This window comes from Tinamus guttatus, unplaced genomic scaffold (genome assembly GCF_059628265.1).
Source record: "Tinamus guttatus ecotype Peru unplaced genomic scaffold, ASM5962826v1 Tinamus_guttatus_pri_ptg000389l, whole genome shotgun sequence".
In the NCBI taxonomy this organism is placed as follows: domain Eukaryota; kingdom Metazoa; phylum Chordata; class Aves; order Tinamiformes; family Tinamidae; genus Tinamus; species Tinamus guttatus.
The window spans coordinates 1,691,922-1,713,614 of record NW_028288923.1 but is presented as its reverse complement, the minus strand read 5'-3'; the positions used below and the strand labels follow the sequence as shown (position 1 = coordinate 1,713,614).

At 34.4% G+C, this 21,693-nt stretch overlaps 1 protein-coding gene and 1 long non-coding RNA gene across 2 annotated transcripts in view; both read right to left on the bottom strand.

The window, feature by feature from the left end:
- Positions 1 to 21,693, bottom strand: part of LOC148593462 (uncharacterized) — a 624,849-nt gene that overhangs the window by 372,071 nt on the left and 231,085 nt on the right. The gene's annotated exons all lie outside the window — the stretch shown is intronic.
- CDH8 (cadherin 8) overlaps positions 1 to 21,693 on the bottom strand; it is a 129,961-nt gene that overhangs the window by 41,825 nt on the left and 66,443 nt on the right. The window contains exons 5-8 of the mRNA XM_010227416.2: positions 12,756 to 12,923; positions 9,423 to 9,610; positions 6,379 to 6,632; positions 2,133 to 2,269 (exon numbers count right to left, since the gene is read on the bottom strand). Of these exons, the coding sequence (XP_010225718.1) occupies positions 2,133 to 2,269; positions 6,379 to 6,632; positions 9,423 to 9,610; positions 12,756 to 12,923 (747 nt within the window). The remainder of the gene's footprint in view (positions 1 to 2,132; positions 2,270 to 6,378; positions 6,633 to 9,422; positions 9,611 to 12,755; positions 12,924 to 21,693) is intronic.

The following is a 21,693-nucleotide window of genomic DNA, read 5'->3' as shown; positions in this document are numbered from 1 at the left end:
AGACAAAGCTGATTGTTTTAAAATTCTGCATTGTTATGTTTTAGAAGTCTCAGGAAGGAAAAGGCAGACTTGATTGTTCTGTGGGCCACAAAAGTGTGCTTTGCTCTGGTGTGTACTCAAACAAGCAAGATGAAAACAGTCAGTTGGAGGAGTTTATTGGAAAATTATTTTTACTTGGGTCTTTTTTAGACAAAAATAGAGAAAACAATGTATAATTACTTCAAATATCTTAGGAGTGGATTGTAGGGAGGATGGGGCCAGGCTCTTCCCAGTGATGGCCAGTGACAGGACAAGGGGTAACGGGTACAAGTTGAAACACAGGAAGTTCCACCTCCATATGAGGAAGAACTTCTTTCCTGTGAGGGTGCCAGAGCCCTGGAACAGGCTGCCCAGAGAGGCTGTGCAGTGTCCTTCTCTGGAGATCTTCAAACCCGCCTGGATGCAGCCCTGTGCCCCGTGCTCTAGGTGACCCTGCATGTGCAGGGGGGTTGGACTAGATGATCTCTAGAGGTCCCTTCCAACCTCAACCATTCTGTGATTCTGTGATTCCCGTTCTTGCTATTCTAAAGTCTGATTTTTTGGATCACAAGATAATAATATCCTTTTTCACGCTATTGGTAAGATTCGTGATAATGATGTCCTGAGAAAATTGAAAGAGAAATTTTTATACCTTTCTCCTTTAAAAAAAATTAAATTCTTAACGAGCTTTATCTAATCCTTTATCTAATCTAATTCCTATGAAACCGGTGTGTGCTGCCTTTTCTCATGTATGTTATTCCCTGTGTCAGATTGGCCCTCATGCCAGGGAAGGCATTCTTGCTAACTTACCAAAGCAGTGTTTGCCTTCAAGATTTAACAGTAATTAGCAGGACAAGCACTGTTAGCAATAACATAAACAAATTATTACAAAATGTCATAGGAATATGTTTATGGTAAAAAGAGTTCTCTTGTAAAAAGAACTCTTGTAAAAATAGTTCTATCTTCCTCACTTAAGCACACACTCCTGTTACTCCTCATAGGTTCCTAACAGGCTGCTGCTTAAAATATTAACAAAAATGAGCCAAGCGAGTGTCCTTTATTCTCTCATTCATTGACGTGTTCATAACTACGGTGTTATGAAATGAAGCAATATAAGTTCAGTTATCATAGCACGACACACTTAAAAAGACACTCTGTGGAAAGAGTAATCATTAGCACCTTATCTACATGCCAGAATCAGCAACGTTGCTCATCAAGCTTGGAAGACAAATATTCTTACAACATGCAGACTGTATATGCACTTATGGAAATTACACATAAACATCTGTTCTGATTGCAGAATAGATGCTTTAGCAGATACATTTTCTTAGTTTATATATCAGTTAAAAGAACAATGGAAGAACAATCTTTCATTAAGAGGTTACAGTCCTACTTTTTAATTTTTTTGCTGCAATATGTTTATGTCAACTTTTTAGTCTAAATACAGTGCTAATATTAATAATAAATTATATTCTCTCTTGACAGCCTGCCACCACCCTATCCAGGCTCAATTATGAACTAATTTTAGTTGGTTAAAAGCTAACATTCATATCCCCAGACAGGGTGACTCTCTTGGCTCAGATAACTTCATTGTACAGATCAGTTACACATCTAAATAGCTCTGTAGATCCCCAAAATCCCTGTTCTTGCCTACAGCTGTATATGTGTGTATTTCTTCACATGCATCAAATGAGACCATTTTCATGCAACATTACCCACGGATATAACCATTTATGGGGATGAAACAAAAGAACATTCAGTATTAAGAACTTCAGCATTTGGCCTACTATTTATTTCCACAATAGCAAAGTTTTATCCCTTTCCTGTTTTAACTCTGTTATTTCTTTTCCATTTACCATGTGCTTCCTGTACAAATGCAGTCTTATATCTCTTCAAATTCTGCACTAGTTTGTTCACTGAAAAAACATGTGGTTTTCAAGAAGAAATATAGAAAGAACTTCAGCAGAAATAATGCTTTTCTTTCAAAAGATTTGTAATTTAAAAATCCAATGTTTTACTTTCAGCTGAGTAGCATGCAGTTTCCACAGTACACACAGGAAAAAATGTAGTTATAAAACTAACAGAAATAGAAGCCAATATACACAAATACTTACTAGTTTCAGTAGCTACAATAGTTATGTTGTGCCACATATTTGTTTCTCTGTCAAGTGGTGTTGCCAAAGTTATTTTCCCATCTTCTGCATTAATGTTGAACTGTCTCTCAAGGTCAGTATGCCGATCAATGGAAAACCTACAAGACAGATATCCCTGTAATTTACTTGAAGTAGTTGGTGGGATCCACAAAGTCATAAGACAATTTATGTAACTGTCCACGAACCACAGTTTTAAATACAAATGGATTGAGAAGCTCAAAAGCATGGTAATTTATAAGGCAAAATGACAAACTGAGGCTAAAAAAGCTTAATTATTATTGCCCAAGGAATAATTAACTGTATAACCAGTATGAAGGTCATAGACTGCCCCCAAGTTCAGTGGGTAACATCATTGAAAAATGCTGCTGATGAAGAGTTAATTACACAATCCATCAAATTTATTAGACAGTTTTTATGGTATTTCTCAGTAACTGCTGATAATTTCAACAGTAACATTAAACACACAAAAATATTGGGCTTGATGGTTACTACAAAAAGGACCAAATAACATTATTTTACTAGCAAATTTTAGATTAATGAAGCATAGACTTTTAAACAAACACATTATTTAGGTATATTTCAAGTAGCTCCATGGGCAGAAGGCAGTTAGTGAATCACCATTTACCTGTAAAACACCGGAAACACAGAAGGATTTGACTGTTTTATGGATTGACATCACTGATTTCGAACAAAACAACTTTCATCTGACAGGTAGTCAGAGTTTGCAAATGAGAATATCCAGGTAAATTATGCAGCCTAAACAGCTTGACAACACGAAAGAGTTGTGCCAGATCGCTCTAACAGTGCATTAAGCAGGAAGATGATTTAAAGCTCAGAACAGGATCTCCAGAAAAGCCTTTATTTTTGTCCATTTCCAGAGAAAATACATTATTTTATTAACATATTATTTGTAGAAGAAAATAAATTGCAAAATGAGGTCTTTTCATTTTTTGAAAGGAAAAGATACAAATTTATCACTAAATTATTTATTTATTAGGTTCAGCAAAAATTGACTTCAAAGAGTCCTACTGATTCCTCATTGTGGATTTACATAAGAGCCTTTTAAGGCCTTTGTATCTGTGCATTACAGAATCTAATAACATGGACCGACAATTTTTCTCTTCTGTTCTGCAGTATATCTAGGCATAACAGGGAGAGTTATACACTGACATCCTTGATTATGTTATATCATGGTCAGAAAAGTGACTCAAAGCATCAGTTTCTCATAATACATTGCAAAATATAGGTTTTGCAAATAGGCTGCTAAATTCAGTGATAAAAGAGCACAAACATATTTTGCTACAATCACAATAGAACCGTTATTTGAAAATCAGTTATCGCATTCTGCTTCATGCTTTATCATAAGCCACTTTCAAAAAAAGGTCAGATTCTGAAGCTCCTTTATATGTCACAATGACTCGATAAAAAACAGAGTAAACATCCTGATTAACTTAAACTCACTCCAGCATAACACTGTTTCAATAGATGTCCCATTAGGATCTGATTTCAAAGGTTAGTGTTATACTATTCAGCTATTTTCATTTCAGTGTCAGATATTTTGGTCATACTAAGAGATATGCTGCAATTATATTACTTGTGTAATTCTGTAATTTTACAAGTAATCTAATTGCACTAAGACAGCTCTTTCAAAAATAGTTCAAAGAAAATGTGCGTTAGATAAGTTATGAAAATCTTACAAGTTAAAAAGTTAATGACTATACTGTTAAAAATCAAGATTAGCACGATCACATCGCTAAGATACTTAGCGACTAATGAACTAGTGAAGAGTGAAAACAACTTTGATTTCTAGACATTTTCAATTTCTCCTTTTAAACTCTGACTGGAGATAGTTTTGCTTACCTAAAAACCAGCAGTTTGGTTAAAAAGATCATAAAAAATATGAAGTTAAATTTTAAATATTTATGCCTAAAGCTAGGCATATACTTCTATATTTGGCCATTTAAGTAAACTGATTTTCTAGTAAGCTCAACATACTCAGTTCTCAATGGTTTAACAGGGACTGTACTGCACACAGCATTTCTGAAAATTAGGTCACTTGTATGGAAAAATAAAACTGTAGGTGTACCTACAGCTGTATACCTAACTTTAGGCAATCACACCGGAAAATGTATCTTATTTTAATTTCTTATTTTAATGTCTCCTTAGTTCCCATTAAAGTTTAGAAAGAAGTTAAGAAAATGATTCACATCTGCTAAAGTTGAGACCTCCCTGGGTTTGAATGGGGGAAATTTGCCACAGTGAAGCTGATATGTCCCACGGAAGGGCAGTGATTTTACCGAAGAGCACACACAGTATAGGAAGTTTATTACTCATGCTTTTTGCCATGCATTAGGATCAAGCTTTATCCCAGATAATTTGCTGCAAATAAATAGCCAATGTTTATAAAATAACAACAGAAATATGAAATAAATATCACTGGATATACTTTTTTGACATCAGGATTAAAAGTGAGGCTGTTCCTTAAATATGTGCACCAGAAGAGTACATAAAGGGAAAAAAGAATTTTTGCTGCATATATTAAAAAACAGTGAATTATGAAGACATATTGGTACTCAATTTAAGAACTGACATGAAGAGACAGTTCGCATTCATTGGAAGGAAAGAATAACAAAGACATAATTCAGCTGAATTTCACATTATCACTTACCCAAAGACACCAATCCTCTGGTTCTTCCAAAATTATGGATAAACATCAACAATAAGAAAAATGCGATTTAAAATATGCATCCTTTAGCCTCATCTAATTAAAATTTTCTAAGTCTTAAAGATCTTGGCTGATATGGAAATTTCAGAGGAAAAAAAAAAGTGCCAGATATCATGGACTTGACACGAGGTATTGCTTAATATCCTACTAAGGGATTTTCGTAAGATGGGAATACTCACAACTTGACTGGTAACCCATCCATGCACCTGCTCATACATCTCTGATTGGCTTATGCATTTTAGATTAACTGATGGAAAGATCAGATGATGTGTTTCATCTATTCTGAGCAGGAGTAAAAAAGAGATTACTGCTGCACTGGGTAGAAATGATTTATTTTCTTTAAGAAAAATTATTAGTTTACAGAGCCTGAGTGTAATATAGCATGCAGCATATGCTGTATTGGTAGCAAGTAAGGTGACTCATATCTAGATTTTTGTTGGTAGGTTTTTTGCACTCAAAATCTCTGACAACCAAAATATTGAGAACAGATGTCTACTGAAATACAGAATTTTCTTGAAATTATTTCTTCCTTTGCAAAATTCAGTTGAAATAAAAAATAAAGTAAAAAATGACCAGTTTTGAAGCACACTATTTTTAGAACAGAATGTTCTAATTTGATTTCCAAGTTTTTTGATTTGTTTTTCTTTTTATTTTTTTAAAGTGCATTCTAAATCATATACACATAATTTCCATTACAGTGATATGATGACAGCATCATCCTTACAATGCTTGAAGAGCTTAAATACTCTACTATACCAATTTGACTGGTAATGTAAAATGGCAATTACTATCAAATGGATTCTCTCCAAATATACCTTTACTGTAAGTTTTGATTCTTTGGTGTTCACTTTCATAATGCTTTTAGTTGGCAGTATTATACATAGCAAAATATGTTTTGGGGGCAGTCAGATCATATCATATAGTAATATGATAACAAAGAGGGGGAAGATCTGCACAAATCAAAATGAGATGGAAAAGACACTGACCTGCTAAACCTCAAAAAGGAGATTTGGTTCAATTCAAGCTAAATTGAAAATGAAAATGGTGTAAACTGAAGATACAAAAGGGCATAATAATCTCTGATTTCTTAGCATAAAAGCAAAGGTGGGTTTAGCCAAAGGAATATAAAATATGATTCTTACAACTACATGAAACAAACTCAAGATTATTAGTGTTGGAAACTAGCAGATTCTTTAAAATAAATGCAGAAATAAACATTGATGATCCAACCTTGTCAGATTTCTTATGCCCCATTTCTCATTGAATTACTACAGATCGATAAGATTAATGATGTGTCAAGGAACAGTTCTGCAAATATGAAAATTATCTCAACTGATAAACCTAACATCACAAAGCAAAGAAATCCTGTACAAGGATCTTTTTAGAAGCAACACAGTGATAATAAACTCATACATTTAATGCATGGAAAATATTTAAAAAGCTGCCCATAGATGATTAAGCATAACTTTAAAGCAGCACTACCTTATAGGACTGGAAGACACATCAGGGTCATGAGCAGTCACCTGACCAAGCACAGAGTTAATAGCAGCATTTTCATGCACTTCCAGGAGGTAAGTAGGTGATGAAAAGACTGGTGGCTCATCAGCATCCTCTACCACAATTTTTACTGTTGCTGTATCCTTGAATGGTCCTCCACTGAGGAAGCGAGGATCAATATGAACGTTGGCTGCTTCTACCTTCAGAGTATAGGATTTCTTGGTCTCAAAGTCCAGTGGCTGTTAGGAATGACAGAGATAAATGCCTTTTACTAATGGCCACAGAGCAAGAACAAATGAACATAATGCTGATGGATGAAAGCTACATGCATTTAAGCACATTCAGTGACTTTTAATGCAATCACTTCCCATTTTCAGAAATTCAACCTGAAAATTTTCTAGGTACATATTGATATCTGTTCATTATCCAGCCTTAGAGAAATCAGAACTCTTTGTTTTTTCTTGCTTTTCACAAAAATTTTACAAAAATATTTGCTCATAAACTACACTATTTACAATTTCCTGTCAGTTAAATAGTACCAATTCACTGGTGATGATATGACTGGCATATTAAACATGCACTTAATCAGTGCTCTGTTAGCTGGAGATAAGAAATACATATACATATATGTACATATATACACACACACACATATACCCAGATATACTAGTTCCACAAGGAGTAAAGAGTTTATGGTTTCCAGAACAATGCAATAAATGTAAAGAACTGGCGATTTTTATTTGTAGGATATATGAGGCATTATGTGGAAAAATGTAGAGCTAATCATATAAGAAAGTACTTTGATATTATTGCACTTCAGATAACTCTGCATTTCTGTTTATAAGGGTAAATGAGGTAGATATCTCTGAGGAATTTCTTACAACTGCAGCAATTTCTGTTTTTATTTTTTTTTCTCCAAAGAGAGACACACAAACCCAATTACTTTTTTTCTATCAATATACCTGCCATGTCACCATTGTTTTTACTATTCTACAGGTTCATATTAAAACATGAAAGATGAAAACACAGTAGATTTAAAGGAATGAACTACAGAATAAAACCCAAATCCATGACACTCTCAAATATTAGAATTTTTCATTATAGGAGACTCAAGTTTGTGACTTGAAGCACATGAGTATATTCACAATATAATTCTCTTGTGTCTCACAATGATTCACATTTCAAAGATGCAAATTGCCAAGCTTTGGAAAGATATTAAGATTTGCATTACAATGTCCCAGGGATAAAAAGAAAAGACATAGAAACTGAATCTGCAATGCAAATACCAGCTGGAACACAAATAGGAATTACAAAACTCTTTCATGAAGTCTGTCAAAGATTTCTATATGTATACATCCAAATTTTGCTGACTTTTTCAGGCACAAATCAACCTGTAATGGTATTTTCTCTTTCTCACAAATTCTAGTAAACATGAGAAAACCTTGCTTCTTCAGTAGCTCTTAAATTAGTAAGCCTTTGCAATTATGAACGGTAATTTATACATCAGCATATTCACAATTTGCTGATCATACCTCCTATATAATGTTTTTCAAGTGCTTTTCAAATGCCTCACAAAAAATGGCAGCACCCCAATAGAACCAGTCATGCTTAATCAAAATAACATATTGAAAATTTACTCTATATTGTCTAAAACCCAGAAATTTATGCTGGAGAAAATATATTGGTGAACTGTACCCCACATACATCTACTCCTATCTCCTACTGTAGGAGAACCAGAATGACTATTGCTGTCAAAATGAATATATTGAAGAACATTATGCCAAAGACTTAGTTATGAAATATGGGCAAAGGAACCAGGGCAAAAGGCTAATTGCTTTAGTTTACAGAGGAGGTCACAGCATACAATAAATAAAAAGTAAAGTACATCAAGGGCTTATATCATAGTGTCATAGTTTTATATAATAGTTTATCATAGGAAAAACAAATCTATAGATACATTATTTTATTTTACATCTTACAATGCTGATCTACTCACTGGGAAAAATAAAATAGAAACTTTTGATTTTAAAAAAGGTATAAGTTGAACACGAACTACCTGTGCTCATTGGGGTTTTTTCACTAGAATGTCATGTTATCATATTGATAGCTGTTTATTTTTAAAGATTTTTTTAGAATGCTCTATCCTACATATTTAAAACCCTCCAGAACTTATTGTTGTAAGTTATATTCATATCCGTTTTTGAAACACATAATGAAAGGCTATAATCTCCTACCACAGAAAGTAATGCAAATTAAACTTGTAATTAATATTTCATGAACATTACCATCCACATTTTGTCCCAGAAGCTCTGTCGGCTCCCTACTTTTCTCTATATACCCAGGCAACCCTTCCGTTGTATACGTGCAAATACTTCATCTTGCATATATCAAGACTGCACTGCACTGATACAGAAAGCTCTCTTTGGGCCCGAATTTGAAATTTGAAATACTATGGATGTCTCTTTGATAAGGTTCACTGAAATAACCATTCATTGAGCAAGAACTGTTCAACATGTGGAAAGGTGGAAAATTTAGTCTCTTACACATCAGGTAATTTAAATTATAAGTTCTGAAAAAGCTTTTATTTCCCTCCTCTCCCCAACTCTGAACAATATTTGACCAGCTATGCAGCAAGTAAAATAACAGCGAAAAGGTATTTGATGCACAGACAAGTTTTTATGGAAGATTATACCACCAACTGAGGAATTTCCAATCCACTCTTTCCCCTTCTGAATCAAGCAGGCAAAAGCTGAATGATTTGAGCATATGAAGCATGTGGTTGGATTCAGGAAGCAAAGACCAAAGGAATAATGCATTCCCAGCACAGAAAAGGCACAGGGAATCTCCAAAATGGTGAATTTGAGAGGCCTGGCTCCAGTTCTGCAAATTCACTGACTTGACACCACATCCACAGATAAGAGAGTCTTTCCATATCCACTGTGCTCTCACAGAGTACAGTCTGCTCGGGCAGTTGCATGAACAATACACCAATAATTGTTATAGAGTGTCCAACAGTATCATTCATTTACCTTTCTCACTCTAATAATGCCGTCCTGAGTCTGGACATCTGTAGTAACTTCAAATACATCCATTCCGTCTCCTTCAATAATATCATAGGATGACTTTGCATTTTCTCCAATATCCAGGTCATTTGCTTTCACCCGTCCTATCGGTTCACCAAGAGCAACATCTTCCATTACTGAGAAGTGATACAGACCTTAGAAATAAGAAGAAAAGACTAAACACTACATCCAGTAGTACAAATCCAGTTTCTCTTGTGTTTCCTCATTTCCTTGTACTACTTCAAAGCAGACTCTTCAGACATACAACTGATACAAATACATTTACACAAGCTATCTAATGATATCCGCTCCATTCATGGGAAGAGCATACCTTATGCAATGCTTTTTTTTTTCCACCACAATATTAACCTGTCTCTTGCTTGCAGGGAGGCTCACTGCTGCCTAACATAAAACATTAAGCTACTTTTGACATAGAAAATATGCAATGTATAATCCACTGTAAGACACTGTTGAACTTACCTTTTTATTTATAGACTCGTAGTCTATATTTGATAACATCCAGTTATGAAACTTTGGCTTTTACCTGCAGCAAACCAGCAGATACTGAAAACATGCCTTTTACAGTTTCAGATCTTTACTGCTCTTTTAAGTTATTATTAGAGATAATTCAGAGATCATCAAGATTCCTCAAGGATGCTCATAATGGCTCACAAACAATGAGCAGCCAAAGCAATCAAATGTCTCCAGAGGATAAATTATGGGTTTATAACTTATACTGCTGTCCACACTTTGTGGTTTGACTCTCCAGACACAGTTGATTGCATTTTTAGATTGGTGTTTTTCTCAGATTTATTAAGATAGTTTACAAAATACTTGAAAAAAATACTTTTATTATGATTCAGCTGACTTTTTATAAAAGTACTCTTGAGAATTATAAATTGTCTTGTCAAGGTGTTATAGGTCAGAGCAGACCAAAAATCTACATTCTACATCTTTGAAAAGCCCAAGGTTTCACAGACATGCATGGTTCTTTTCAATATAATCCTATCGTAAACCATTGGGTTAAAAAATTCAATGACTTATAAAATGCCTCTAAAATGATTTCAGAGAGATCACAGAGGTAGTGAAAGTTCATCTTTTTCATTTCTAAAACCCAGGAGGCCCTTTGAAATCTAACCATAAATATACATTTCTGTCCTGCCTGGAAACAATATACCGATAAAACACACTGCCTCCTGAGTTCATTACAATTTATTGTGAAAGCAGCATGTATTACATCTTATAAATTTCTATTTCTACTGGTTAAGTTCTATCGTAAGTTTTATCCTTTCTTACTTTAACAAGCAAACCTTGCTTTAACGAGGAGCTGAGCAACTATTGTGTAAGTTTGAAGCATGATTAATCGGAAATGTTAGGCAGAATGCTATAAACATGTGTTCTTAAAACGCAGAATTTGTACCAGCATCCAGTTATGATATTAACTATGGCACAATCTCATTAAATGCAATATAGAGATAATATAAATATTACACAATTTTTGTTCTAATGCAATTACACAACAGTGTTATAGCAGGATAGTTGGGACAGACACTAGCTTGAATACTGTGCTAGAGTGAACTGGATATAATATGGTTATAAATAAAGTTGCCTCAAAGACAGCAAGTTACTCTGTCGAAGTAAAGTTGGTCTTATTAGTCTAATTACTTTTTCACATGGGAAATATATTTCAGGGATTTGTGATGCACTCTTCCTCATGCTATCCAGTCTACATGTCATTGTATCCCATCTTGGGGGGGGAACAAATATGAGAAGTCTGCACAGTAAAAATGTAGTTTTTCTTAATATGTATTCACTCCTTGGGCTTCCTCCTGAAATCCCCAGTGAACCCAGCAATTAGTACCAGTTGTGTTGCTGATTTTCTGATCTGCTTACCTGTCTTCTAGGGCCCAGACAGACACCATCCACTTATTTCCTACTGGCGGGCAAAGTTTTTTGACAAAGAAAGTGCTGATACAAGTACAAAAGCCAGGTAAGCTGGCAAAAGTAGATGTGTAGTCAGAGATTTAGAACTACTGTACATTGCATGTATAAAGGAAATGTCTCTCTGCATTAGGGTGATATGGTTTAGCCAAGTGTCTCATCCATAGATGTCCATATGGTTAAGGGAACTGCCATTGTATATTGAGAAACATCACTGCACAAGTGCAAGTAATGTGGTGTGATATGAAGTCAAGAAATTATGCATTTCATCATATTTTATAATGAAAGAAAATATTTTATTGTGCATAGAATGCTTATCTGCTAAAAACCTTACTAAGATGAGCTGATGCATTTCTTTGGAAAATAAGTTCTTATATCTGGTTATATACTTTATAGTTCTTCTTTATAGTTCTTCATATGTGTGTATATGTTCCTTTCCCAGGCTCTTGGGGAATATTCACCACATGCTGTGTAGTAGTACAAAACTCTTTCATTCTGTGTCTTCAAAAAGGGCAAAAGTAAAACTTAAGTGATGCACGTGCAAAAAAAGAACTAATTTTATCCTAGATGCATAAGTAAAACTTGTTAAAACTCATGTTCATCAAAGAGTGATAATGATACAAAATCTAGATGTGAACACTCTCTAACCTCCAAGTACACTTATTATTTTACAACTTAGAGTTTTTCATAACATGCTGGTTAAAAAGATAAGCTTCTAACACTTCATCAGAAAATAAACACTCCAAATAAAATTGATCTAGTCATTCTGTTCTTCCTTCATCCCTCTCCTTTCTGTCTTCATCTTTGAAAAACAGTGCAAAGCTTGTAGAGAAGCTCAGCAGGATACCAAATCATTTTAACCTAGCCCAGCAAGATATCTATTGGTAGCACTGTAGTAAATACAGATTTTGAATTAAAGATCAACAATTAACTAGACTTAGACTTTATTTTCCTCACTCATACCTAATTATTCAAATTCCTTTTATTTCTTTTATCAATTATATAACTCTGAGTAGGGGTGTCACTTGTCTGCAACTGAGAAGGAAGTGGAACAAAACCAACTAAAAATAACGCTTAAAAACAATGGAAGTGAACACAAAATTACCCAAACAAATGAAAAAAATCTCAAGCCATTTTGGGCAGCCAAGAAAGGGGTCACAGGAAAGAGATACATGCAGACACTGGTGTGGACGAAACAGCCTCTTTCCCAAAGCTCTTGATCAGGCAGAGGACGGTTACCCTTTCTCTAACAGCAGCTATGTATTTTTACATTACATCATAAATGCTGGCAGTAAAACGATAAAAAAGAACTATATCACTCTCATAGATGGAAGAATACGTACACACAATGCCACTTACTCTGTGCAAATTTAGGAGGATTGTCATTCACATCAGTGAGTGTAATTGTCACTGTTGTAGTTCCAGAGAGTCCACCCATATGTCCTCCCATGTCCTTGGCTTGGATGACCACAAAGTATTCTTCTTTGGCTTCTCTATCCATGTTGGGAAGAGCTGTTTTAATTATAGCTACGAGACAGGAGAGGGGGGAGTAAAAGGACAGAAAGGAGTGGTCAAACACAGATCCAAAATCAGTTTTGTAGGTATAGCTATTCTTATGAATACAGATAAACACTGGTATAAAAACTGAAATGTCCAGTTGAATTGCCTCTTAGTACAAAAGATAAAGAAAAACATGTAATTTTCAGAAAAGTATATTAAAAATCTAAGAGACCTACCTTGATATAATTAAAAGTTCAGTGACATTGCAGTCAAAAAAGAGAATTACCTTGTGATACATTTTAACAACTTTTTTCTTGATATACACTTTGGGTTTTGCCCTATGCTTCACAAAAATCAATTGCTTTTCCCACAGAATTTAAAACGGAAGATGACCTCATAGTAGATACAATCTGCAAGCACTGTTAATTGTATCTGTCATACTAATCTTTTTGAAATATTTTAGAAACAAAATCATTATTTAATCTGACCTTGTAGAAAAGACAGGCTACAGATGTTTCCAAAAATCCTAAATCATGTGCCTAAGCTTCTACTTGAGAATGACAGCTTGTCTTTGAGAATCTAGTCACCAATAATGCAAATTCCTACAGTCACTTCATTGCCTCTGCTAGGGCACCTTGTTGGACAAAAACCTCAGGAGGTTACCATCACCTATTTCACCGGGTTAGAAATCTTCTACGGAAATCTAATAGTAAAATTATTTATAGTATATCAAAAATATATATAGTACAAAATTATTTATAGTATATCAAAATTATATATAGTATAAAATTATTTATAGTATATCAAAAATATCAGTGGGCTGGTAGGAAGTCCTCTGTAAGGGATAGTCCGGTTAAAGATATGGGAATCCAGTCATCCAGATACAATATCCAGTCAAATCCATTTCAAGCTCCTATAAATTTCATAGGCATCTAACACAATAAATAAAATTTCTTTCCAATACTTATCTATCCCTAATGTGCTATTATACTCACCGTATTCAGTATGGAAAGTGCAATACAAATATTTAATGGTAAATTTAGCTCACGCTCATTACAATACACCATGGTAATGTCCACCATAATAATAATAATAATAATGAAACTAAAGCATCCCAACAAAACCTTCTACATCTGGAAAATATCCCTAAATGTTAAATTGAAGTATAGCTTTTTTTTTTTTCCTCTCTCTCTCTTCTTTTAATCCTGTTTTTGAACCATATTTTTAACAAAATCATCTGTCCGTAAAAAGAGAGCACAAAGTTCAAGTTACAGAATTATCCTACTGGTAAGTGAAGTGTAGGAGTGCCAAGTGAAATCAAATTCACCATCGCTTTTTTTTTTTTTTTTTTTTTTTTTTTTTTTTACCATGGTGCTTGAGGGTTATTCTGAGGCACAAACAAAAGTGTCTCTTTGCAGGGGTCTGTACTTACAGACCTAAAAGACACTGCGCAGATATTGACAGTAACTACCACATCTTTAGAAATCATTTAAAAAAGAACTTTATACACATTCAGCAAGATTTGCCTGTTTAGTGGGATGGCCCAGTTCACACCCTGCATCATAAATACCTGTTCATATGCTGGATCATGCATTTCATTAGCTCTCACTCTCACTATATTTTGTAAAAAAATTATGAGGATTTTGAGGATTTTGTTAGATGCCAATCAATATTTATTTCAAGTAAAATCTATAAATTTTTATTTATCTCCATTAGGACTAGTGCAGCCATGGAGTCTTCAAATAGCTCTTTTTCTTTCACGTATCTTGGTTCTTATTAAACTACAGTGAACTCCTTTAAACGGATGCTCTTTAGCTAAATCACCTAGTTTATCTAATTCATATATTCATGGTGAATAAAGGAATGTTTCTATTCTCTTTCATTATTACAAATGAATTTAAGTAGAAATTAAAATCCATTTTTAAGGTTACAGTATTGAGAATCTGACCAGAAATTCTCCTCTTGTTTGAGTACAGAACAAAGCTAAGAAAAAGGTGGTATAAGACACCTAGAAAAAGAAATCAGATACTAGCTATGTAAACCACTAAGCATAATGTAATGGTAGTCTTGTATCCTATAATTTTGCATATAATTTCCCTAAAATATTATGGGTTATTGTCTTCCATATTTGAAAATTTTACAGAATATAAATCTGGATGAAAAAGCAAGCTCTGCCTTATTTCTGTTGCCATCAAGCCAAATTAATTTCAATTATAGGTTCTGAATGGTTTTATACATCCAATACAACCAAATTGCAAGTTTATTGTTACCACGTGCACTTCAGTGTACATTCTGTATCTTCAGAAGAGAAGACTGTAAGAGGACAGATGCAACAATATCTCTTACAAACCAAATAAACACAAAAAGCCTCCATGCCCATCTAAAAGAGTAACGTGATCAAGATAAAATCAGGTAGAAACTGTCATGTATAATTTGCTGAAGGATATTTATTTACCCTTTGGATTTATTCACCAATTCTCAGGCTGGACTCATATATTATATGAAACTTTCAAACACTTTCCAAAGTCAGTTCAGGCTCACCAAATACCAATACATATCCAACACACAAAACATTAACATATTGAGCAATCAACTACTACATTTCAACTCAACCCAGAAACAAAATTGAGAATAAAAACATAATTCCTTTCAGAGTGCTATGATGGATGAAAATGGTATGTGCCAAACAGGAAAGCAGTTTAAAAGCTGAGGATGAGAATTACCAGAAACTAATGCAGAACAGGTAGATGCTTGTTGTTGAATTGTATTCAGAACAGTTAACTGTGTCAAAATGGATAGTTGATAGCTGGATGAAACGGTTCATAGGGTTTGCTCTGCTTCTAGCAGCATTCAATATTTTCAGAATGATGGAGGACAGGAAGAACTTATCAAGCCTTTGAGATGACCCAAAGTTGGAAACAATTGCAAATAGTGGAAGAACAGGATTAGTCTTCAAAGCAATCTTAACAAATTGGAGAGTCTATAAAAGGAGGGCACAACTGAGTTCGCGAGTATTGAAGTATTTTGTGTGGGTGAAATAACTAACTTTGCAATGACAAGAGAAGAAATGACTCAAAAGACCAAAAGGAATGTGGAGTCAAAATGAGATGTTAAAAATGCTCAAATATGTTCTGGGAATGAGGAAATATTTGGACCTCAAATATGAATCACAAATAGACTTAAACCGCAGCAAGAGACATTTAGGTAAAACATTACGAGAATATCTTTTTAGGAGAAAAATAAGTGCAGAAAGAGAAGGTTGCCTGTAGGATTTATAGTATTTCCATTACCAGAAGATTTTAAGAAAAGGTTAGGCAAATATCTACCAAGAACATAGAGCTGATCTTGTTTTGGATCAAGGATACTTACTACATACTCACTTCAAGTCCCTTCCACCTATTATTAACAAAAAGCTTCATCTCTATGTGTTTTAAGTCAGGATAAGATATTTCAGTAAACCTTAGCCCTGCAAAAACCCTCAAAGGACTCGCAGTAGAACCAGTGAGCAGATACCTGCATCATAATTTGGCTAATGTGCTCTGACTGAAGATGGAAATACGAGGAAATGGGTTAAAAAGTGAAGAAATCAAGGGGAAACATCCCTCTTCAAAGAGTGAAATCACTTCCATGCTGGATGTTCCTTTCTTTACTTTATTTCTTTTTTTTTTTTCTTTTTTAGGCTGAGTTGCTTTTCCTAAACAGCTATTGGTGTCACACTGCTCAATAGCAAATAAAACAGCTGCAAAATGGGATTTGCTTTTACAGTGGTTCTAAATGCACACACGGAGCAATTTACACAATCTGCCTCACAACTTGAATCAGTTAAAATGCACCCCTCTGGACTACTTTCAGAAACCTATTTGGAAGAATATACACTGTCTCATGCTGAAAGACATCAGGGGAAAAGGAGCAATATGTCATAGGCTGTAGCCAATGCAAAGAAAGAAGAGAAGCAGGACAGCAGGAATGAAGATTTGTTTTTCACTTCTCATTTTCCGCTCTATTTTTTCTAAGGATCCCTTTATGGTAACACTATAAAACTACACATAATAATTGTGAACATAGAATGAAACCAAGAAAGCACTATGCAAAACTGGAATTTCACCCCGAAGAGCCTTTCTTAACTACCTCATTCATCTAACACATTTTGATGAAGATTTTCTGCTATCTCAGCTTGCATGCTTTGGAACTTACCTGCCTTCATTCTGGAAGAGCTAAGTAATTGCTTTGATCTACCTTCAGTGCTAAAACCTTGGTGGAGATTCTTATTAAATATAACAGTCATTTAGGGGCCACTCTCCTGTAAAGTCAATCTTGTAATTTCCTTAGAGAGCCACAAGGTGCATTTTTTTGTATCCTCATGAAGTGCACTGATTGCAGTGATGCTTTAGCAGCACATTACAACAAATGATCACTTGGAGACTTCTGGAAAACCTGCCTCATAATTTCTAAAAAAAAAAAAAAAAAAAAAAAAGGAATAGATTGTAGCAAACTTTCTTGAAAATTAAAGAAAGTCTAATCCTCTGAAGAGCTGGTACAAGCATATTAATTTAGTATTTCTTAATTCAATTTACCCTTCATAAAAATCATAGTAATATTAATAAAAGCTATCATATCTCCACTTCTAGCTTTGCTTTAATGCTTCTGAATTTTTATTTTAACAGGAAAGGAGAAAGATCTGCCGTCTCTATCTACATTGGCTAACTTTCTACAAACAGTTATCCATTAAAGGAACATCTGAACTACATTCAGAAGTAGATATATTCAAATAAAAGTCATTAACCACAGTAAAAATAAATACTAGGACAAATTAAATACTATCTTACATAAGAATATTTGGAGTGATTCTTTGCCATTTTTGTGCTGTTAAGATAAAGAGACCAACAATGTGCATGCTTTGTCATCAGGTTTATTTTTAAAAGTTTATAAGGAAGATGACAGTGCCTGCCACCCTGTCAAAGAGATGAAGGTCAAATATTGTTGTAATAAATTTCTTGTTTCTTGTGAAACCTGAAGTTTACTGTATCTTATTTTTCATCCTTTATTACTTCCATGTGTTTTTGTTTTCTGATCAGGCTTTCATTTCAAGTAGATTTTGCAAGTTTCCCAATGTGTGTAAAGACCGCCTACATTTCACAACATATATTGTTCTTGAAGGATATCCCATAAGATTTATTTTATAACATCTATTACAACACTGTCTTTTCGTTCAGATGAACTTCTCTCTGGGTTTTACTATATGGAAAAAGCTGTCATGTATGCCTACCAGCCATGCCTTTTTTTCCATGGGAACAAGATTCCACAGCAGAGAGTAAGGACCTCCTCACACTAACTGAGAATGGACACAGTAAATAAGCACTTACATAATGCACTGCTACCCTGCTACGTTAGAACTGTATTTCTAATGACCCTATAATATCTATAATTACATTAGACACTATGGGGAAGTAACTCTGGATAGTTTTTGAAATGTTTTCCAAATCTAGCTCTGTAGTTTAAATTCCTCTCTCTATTTCAGTCTATTGAAATACAACATTATTTAACACAGATATGTAGCCCGTCTGCCTACTCAACATAAGGAAAATGCCACTTATTACCTGCCAAACGCAAATTATTAGGACCCCTTCCAATATATCACACACAGGCCTTGACTTGTTTTCCACGTTGACATGTGGTATCCAACTGATAGCTCCTGTCCTAAGCAGTTTTTCAGTTCATCACCAGCTCCAGAGGTTCCTACACGTGCTGGAGCCTGTTCCACTTCGTTGGCAGCAATGATAGTGCTCATGCCATATGAATTTATCCTATGCCTCTGCACCCACTTTCGCTTAGGAAGCAAAATTAAAGTTCACACTAATCACTTGCTATGACACAACCACGTCCACTCATTCCAGTTCATACCTTCTAAAACTATTTCAGTTAAAAATTAGCTAACTGCAACTAAATCCGCAGTAGTTGGTAGAGCTATCGCAGCAACAGTAGTTGACAGAATAAGCTAGAAGGCAGTAGTTCAACACAGGTCCTGACTGATGTAGAATCTACAATCTAATTCTCTACATTAATCCCGCTAGTGTTTAAATCTAAACTATTTAGAAACTCAGCTGTTTAGAAGGACTTTGAGGAATATTACTTAGTTCTTTTCCTAAGTTCATTATTTTCCCCTTACACTTGCATGTTACTTCTTGTATTACAACTCTGTTTCCCCATCTCTCTGTCTAGTTTGAAAATGCTACTTTGTCATTTTATCATGACTAAACACAGAAATAGTCCTCATGCCTCTCTTCTATTAGCACTTCTCAAATATTTGTACTGTGATTTCATACCCTCTAATCATCTCTTATGCAGTTTATACAAATTAAGTTCAATCAATCTCCCATTATATGTCATAATCTTACCTTAGTTATCCTGATTTAAACTTTCTTCAGGATTTCATTAGTCTTTTATAATGATGAGTCTCATCAGTACAATATACAATAGTCTGAGGGCAGTCTGAGTTATTATTGATGGGCAGGATTACTAATAAACCGGGAATTAACAATTAGATATAAGAAATAGTCTGCAACATCACAAACGTGTCTGTAACTGAAAGGTTACTGTGATTTATCTTGTGATCATATTTGGGTTTTTTTCTGCTGTGCTATATTTCAAGGTCTAGATGACTGAGGATAATAAAGACTGTACATTAAAAGAGAAGATTTGGGACTGCCTTCTGTGGAGAGCCATTTTCATCCCTCCTAAGCCTACTCATTTCAGAGTTAAACACTCATTTCGTGATTTCAGAACCACAAGGTCTCTCACATGCAACAGTACAGTCCAGATAGAGCCAAATTCAAAATCATTTAGAGCTCCGATGAATAAAGCACATGCAATTTCACCTGTAAATTAATTATGAGGTATTTTTGCATAGGTATAGAAAAAAATCAATTATTCACTCTCCAAGGAAATACCCATAATTCTGTTAGAAGACTGCTAAGTTTTCTAGATCTTCTGACTCTTCTATTTTCATCCCAGATTTATTTAATCAAACTTTGGCCATTGTACTCAGTGACCTTATACAAGATGGCAGCTTAAAAAACTGGTTTTATACACATATGGTAAGGGTTTATGATGGAATAATATAATGTTTTCCAACAGAGTAAGATATTTGGCTTAATTTGTCTTGCTCATGTAACTGTATTCATGTGTACGTGTAAGAGTGATATTATTTAAGTAAGTTCATATGAAATGTAAATAAGACACAGCTGAAAATGTATTTTCTCTGCCATGCCTATACTGTAGAACACAGTGTCACTTCATATTATGTTTCATTATGATAATCTTATTTTAAAGCTGACAGTCATGATTTAATATCCTTGAAAATCTTAAAAGTGAGAACTGCAGCTACTTTTAGCAGCTTTAAGAAATCCCTTCTCCCAGCATTTTGATTGTCAGTATTTGGATTGTGGGAGAATGCGTACAACTGATATGCCTTTATAAACAATACACACATGACTGTTCAGCAAATCTGACATCAGTCAGTCAATCTAACTTTGTCCTTAATTTTTAAGAACTAAGCTAATAAAAGGCCAGCCAGTTAGCCATAGAGGGTTGAACTTACACCTTTAATACTCTCCCATGAATAAAAGAAAATCTAAATATTTTTAAGGGGGTCATTTTATCATATTCTATTCCTTAAAGTAGTGATAGCATTTGGGGAAAAACACACTTCTAGATGTTATATTTGTGTTCAGCATTAATTCAGTTTCAAATATATTGGAAGGATTTTCCATATAAAAATGACACATGACAATGTAACTATAGAGCAACTCTGCGTGGAGGATGACCTTCATTTTTCTTTTATTTTTGACAAGATACTGTTCTATGCAGCTCTTCTGATTTAGCTTGTAGTCTGTCACTATAGTATTTGAACATATTTTATATATTAAAAGTTTCAACAAGGCTCCAAAATACTATATAAAAATGGGTAAATAATGTGTTTTTATAGTAGGAAAAAAATTAGACATAGCTCACATTGCTAAGACCGGATATATATATAGATATATATATCTATATATATATAAAATCAAACATCAACATTGATTCTATTTGTTTTGGACATTTTGTTTTGTTAAAAAATATATTCCACTCTATCTGTTTGTGTTAACAAACATTCTAATCAACTTATAAAGCCATAGCTATCTTAATATATTACTTTTTGAAGCTGCATGTAACTACCCAAAAACCCTCTGGGGTATGTGATAAACACTATCATACCTTTGTTCCAAAACTGTATTACCAAGGAAATCTGCTGCATACTTCTTTACATTTTTCTGAAACCAACACCTTTCTTAAGAAGATTTACAACAAGGTTTTTCACCTTTTATAACATATAACTGCATTTCCTACAGGGATCATAGAATCATAGAATCATAGAATGCTTAGGGTTGGAAGGGACCTCTAGAGATCATCTAGTCCAACCCCCCTGCACACACAGGGTCACCTAGAGCACGTGGCACAGGACTGCGTCCAAGCGGGTTTTGAAGATCTCCAGAGAAGGAGACTCTACAACCTCTCTGGGCAGCCTGTTCCAGTGCTCTGTCACCCTCACTGCTAAGAAATTTTTCCTTAAGTTCCTATGGAATTTTTGATGTTTCAGTTTCCGGCCATTTCCTCTAGTCCTATCAGTGGCCACCACTGAAAAGAGACCATCACCGTCCTCTGCACTCCCTGCCTTGAGGTATTTATATACACTGATTAGAAGGATAATAAAGGATAATAAAGGACAATTGTAACTAGTTTGCTTAATTATTAGATTTTA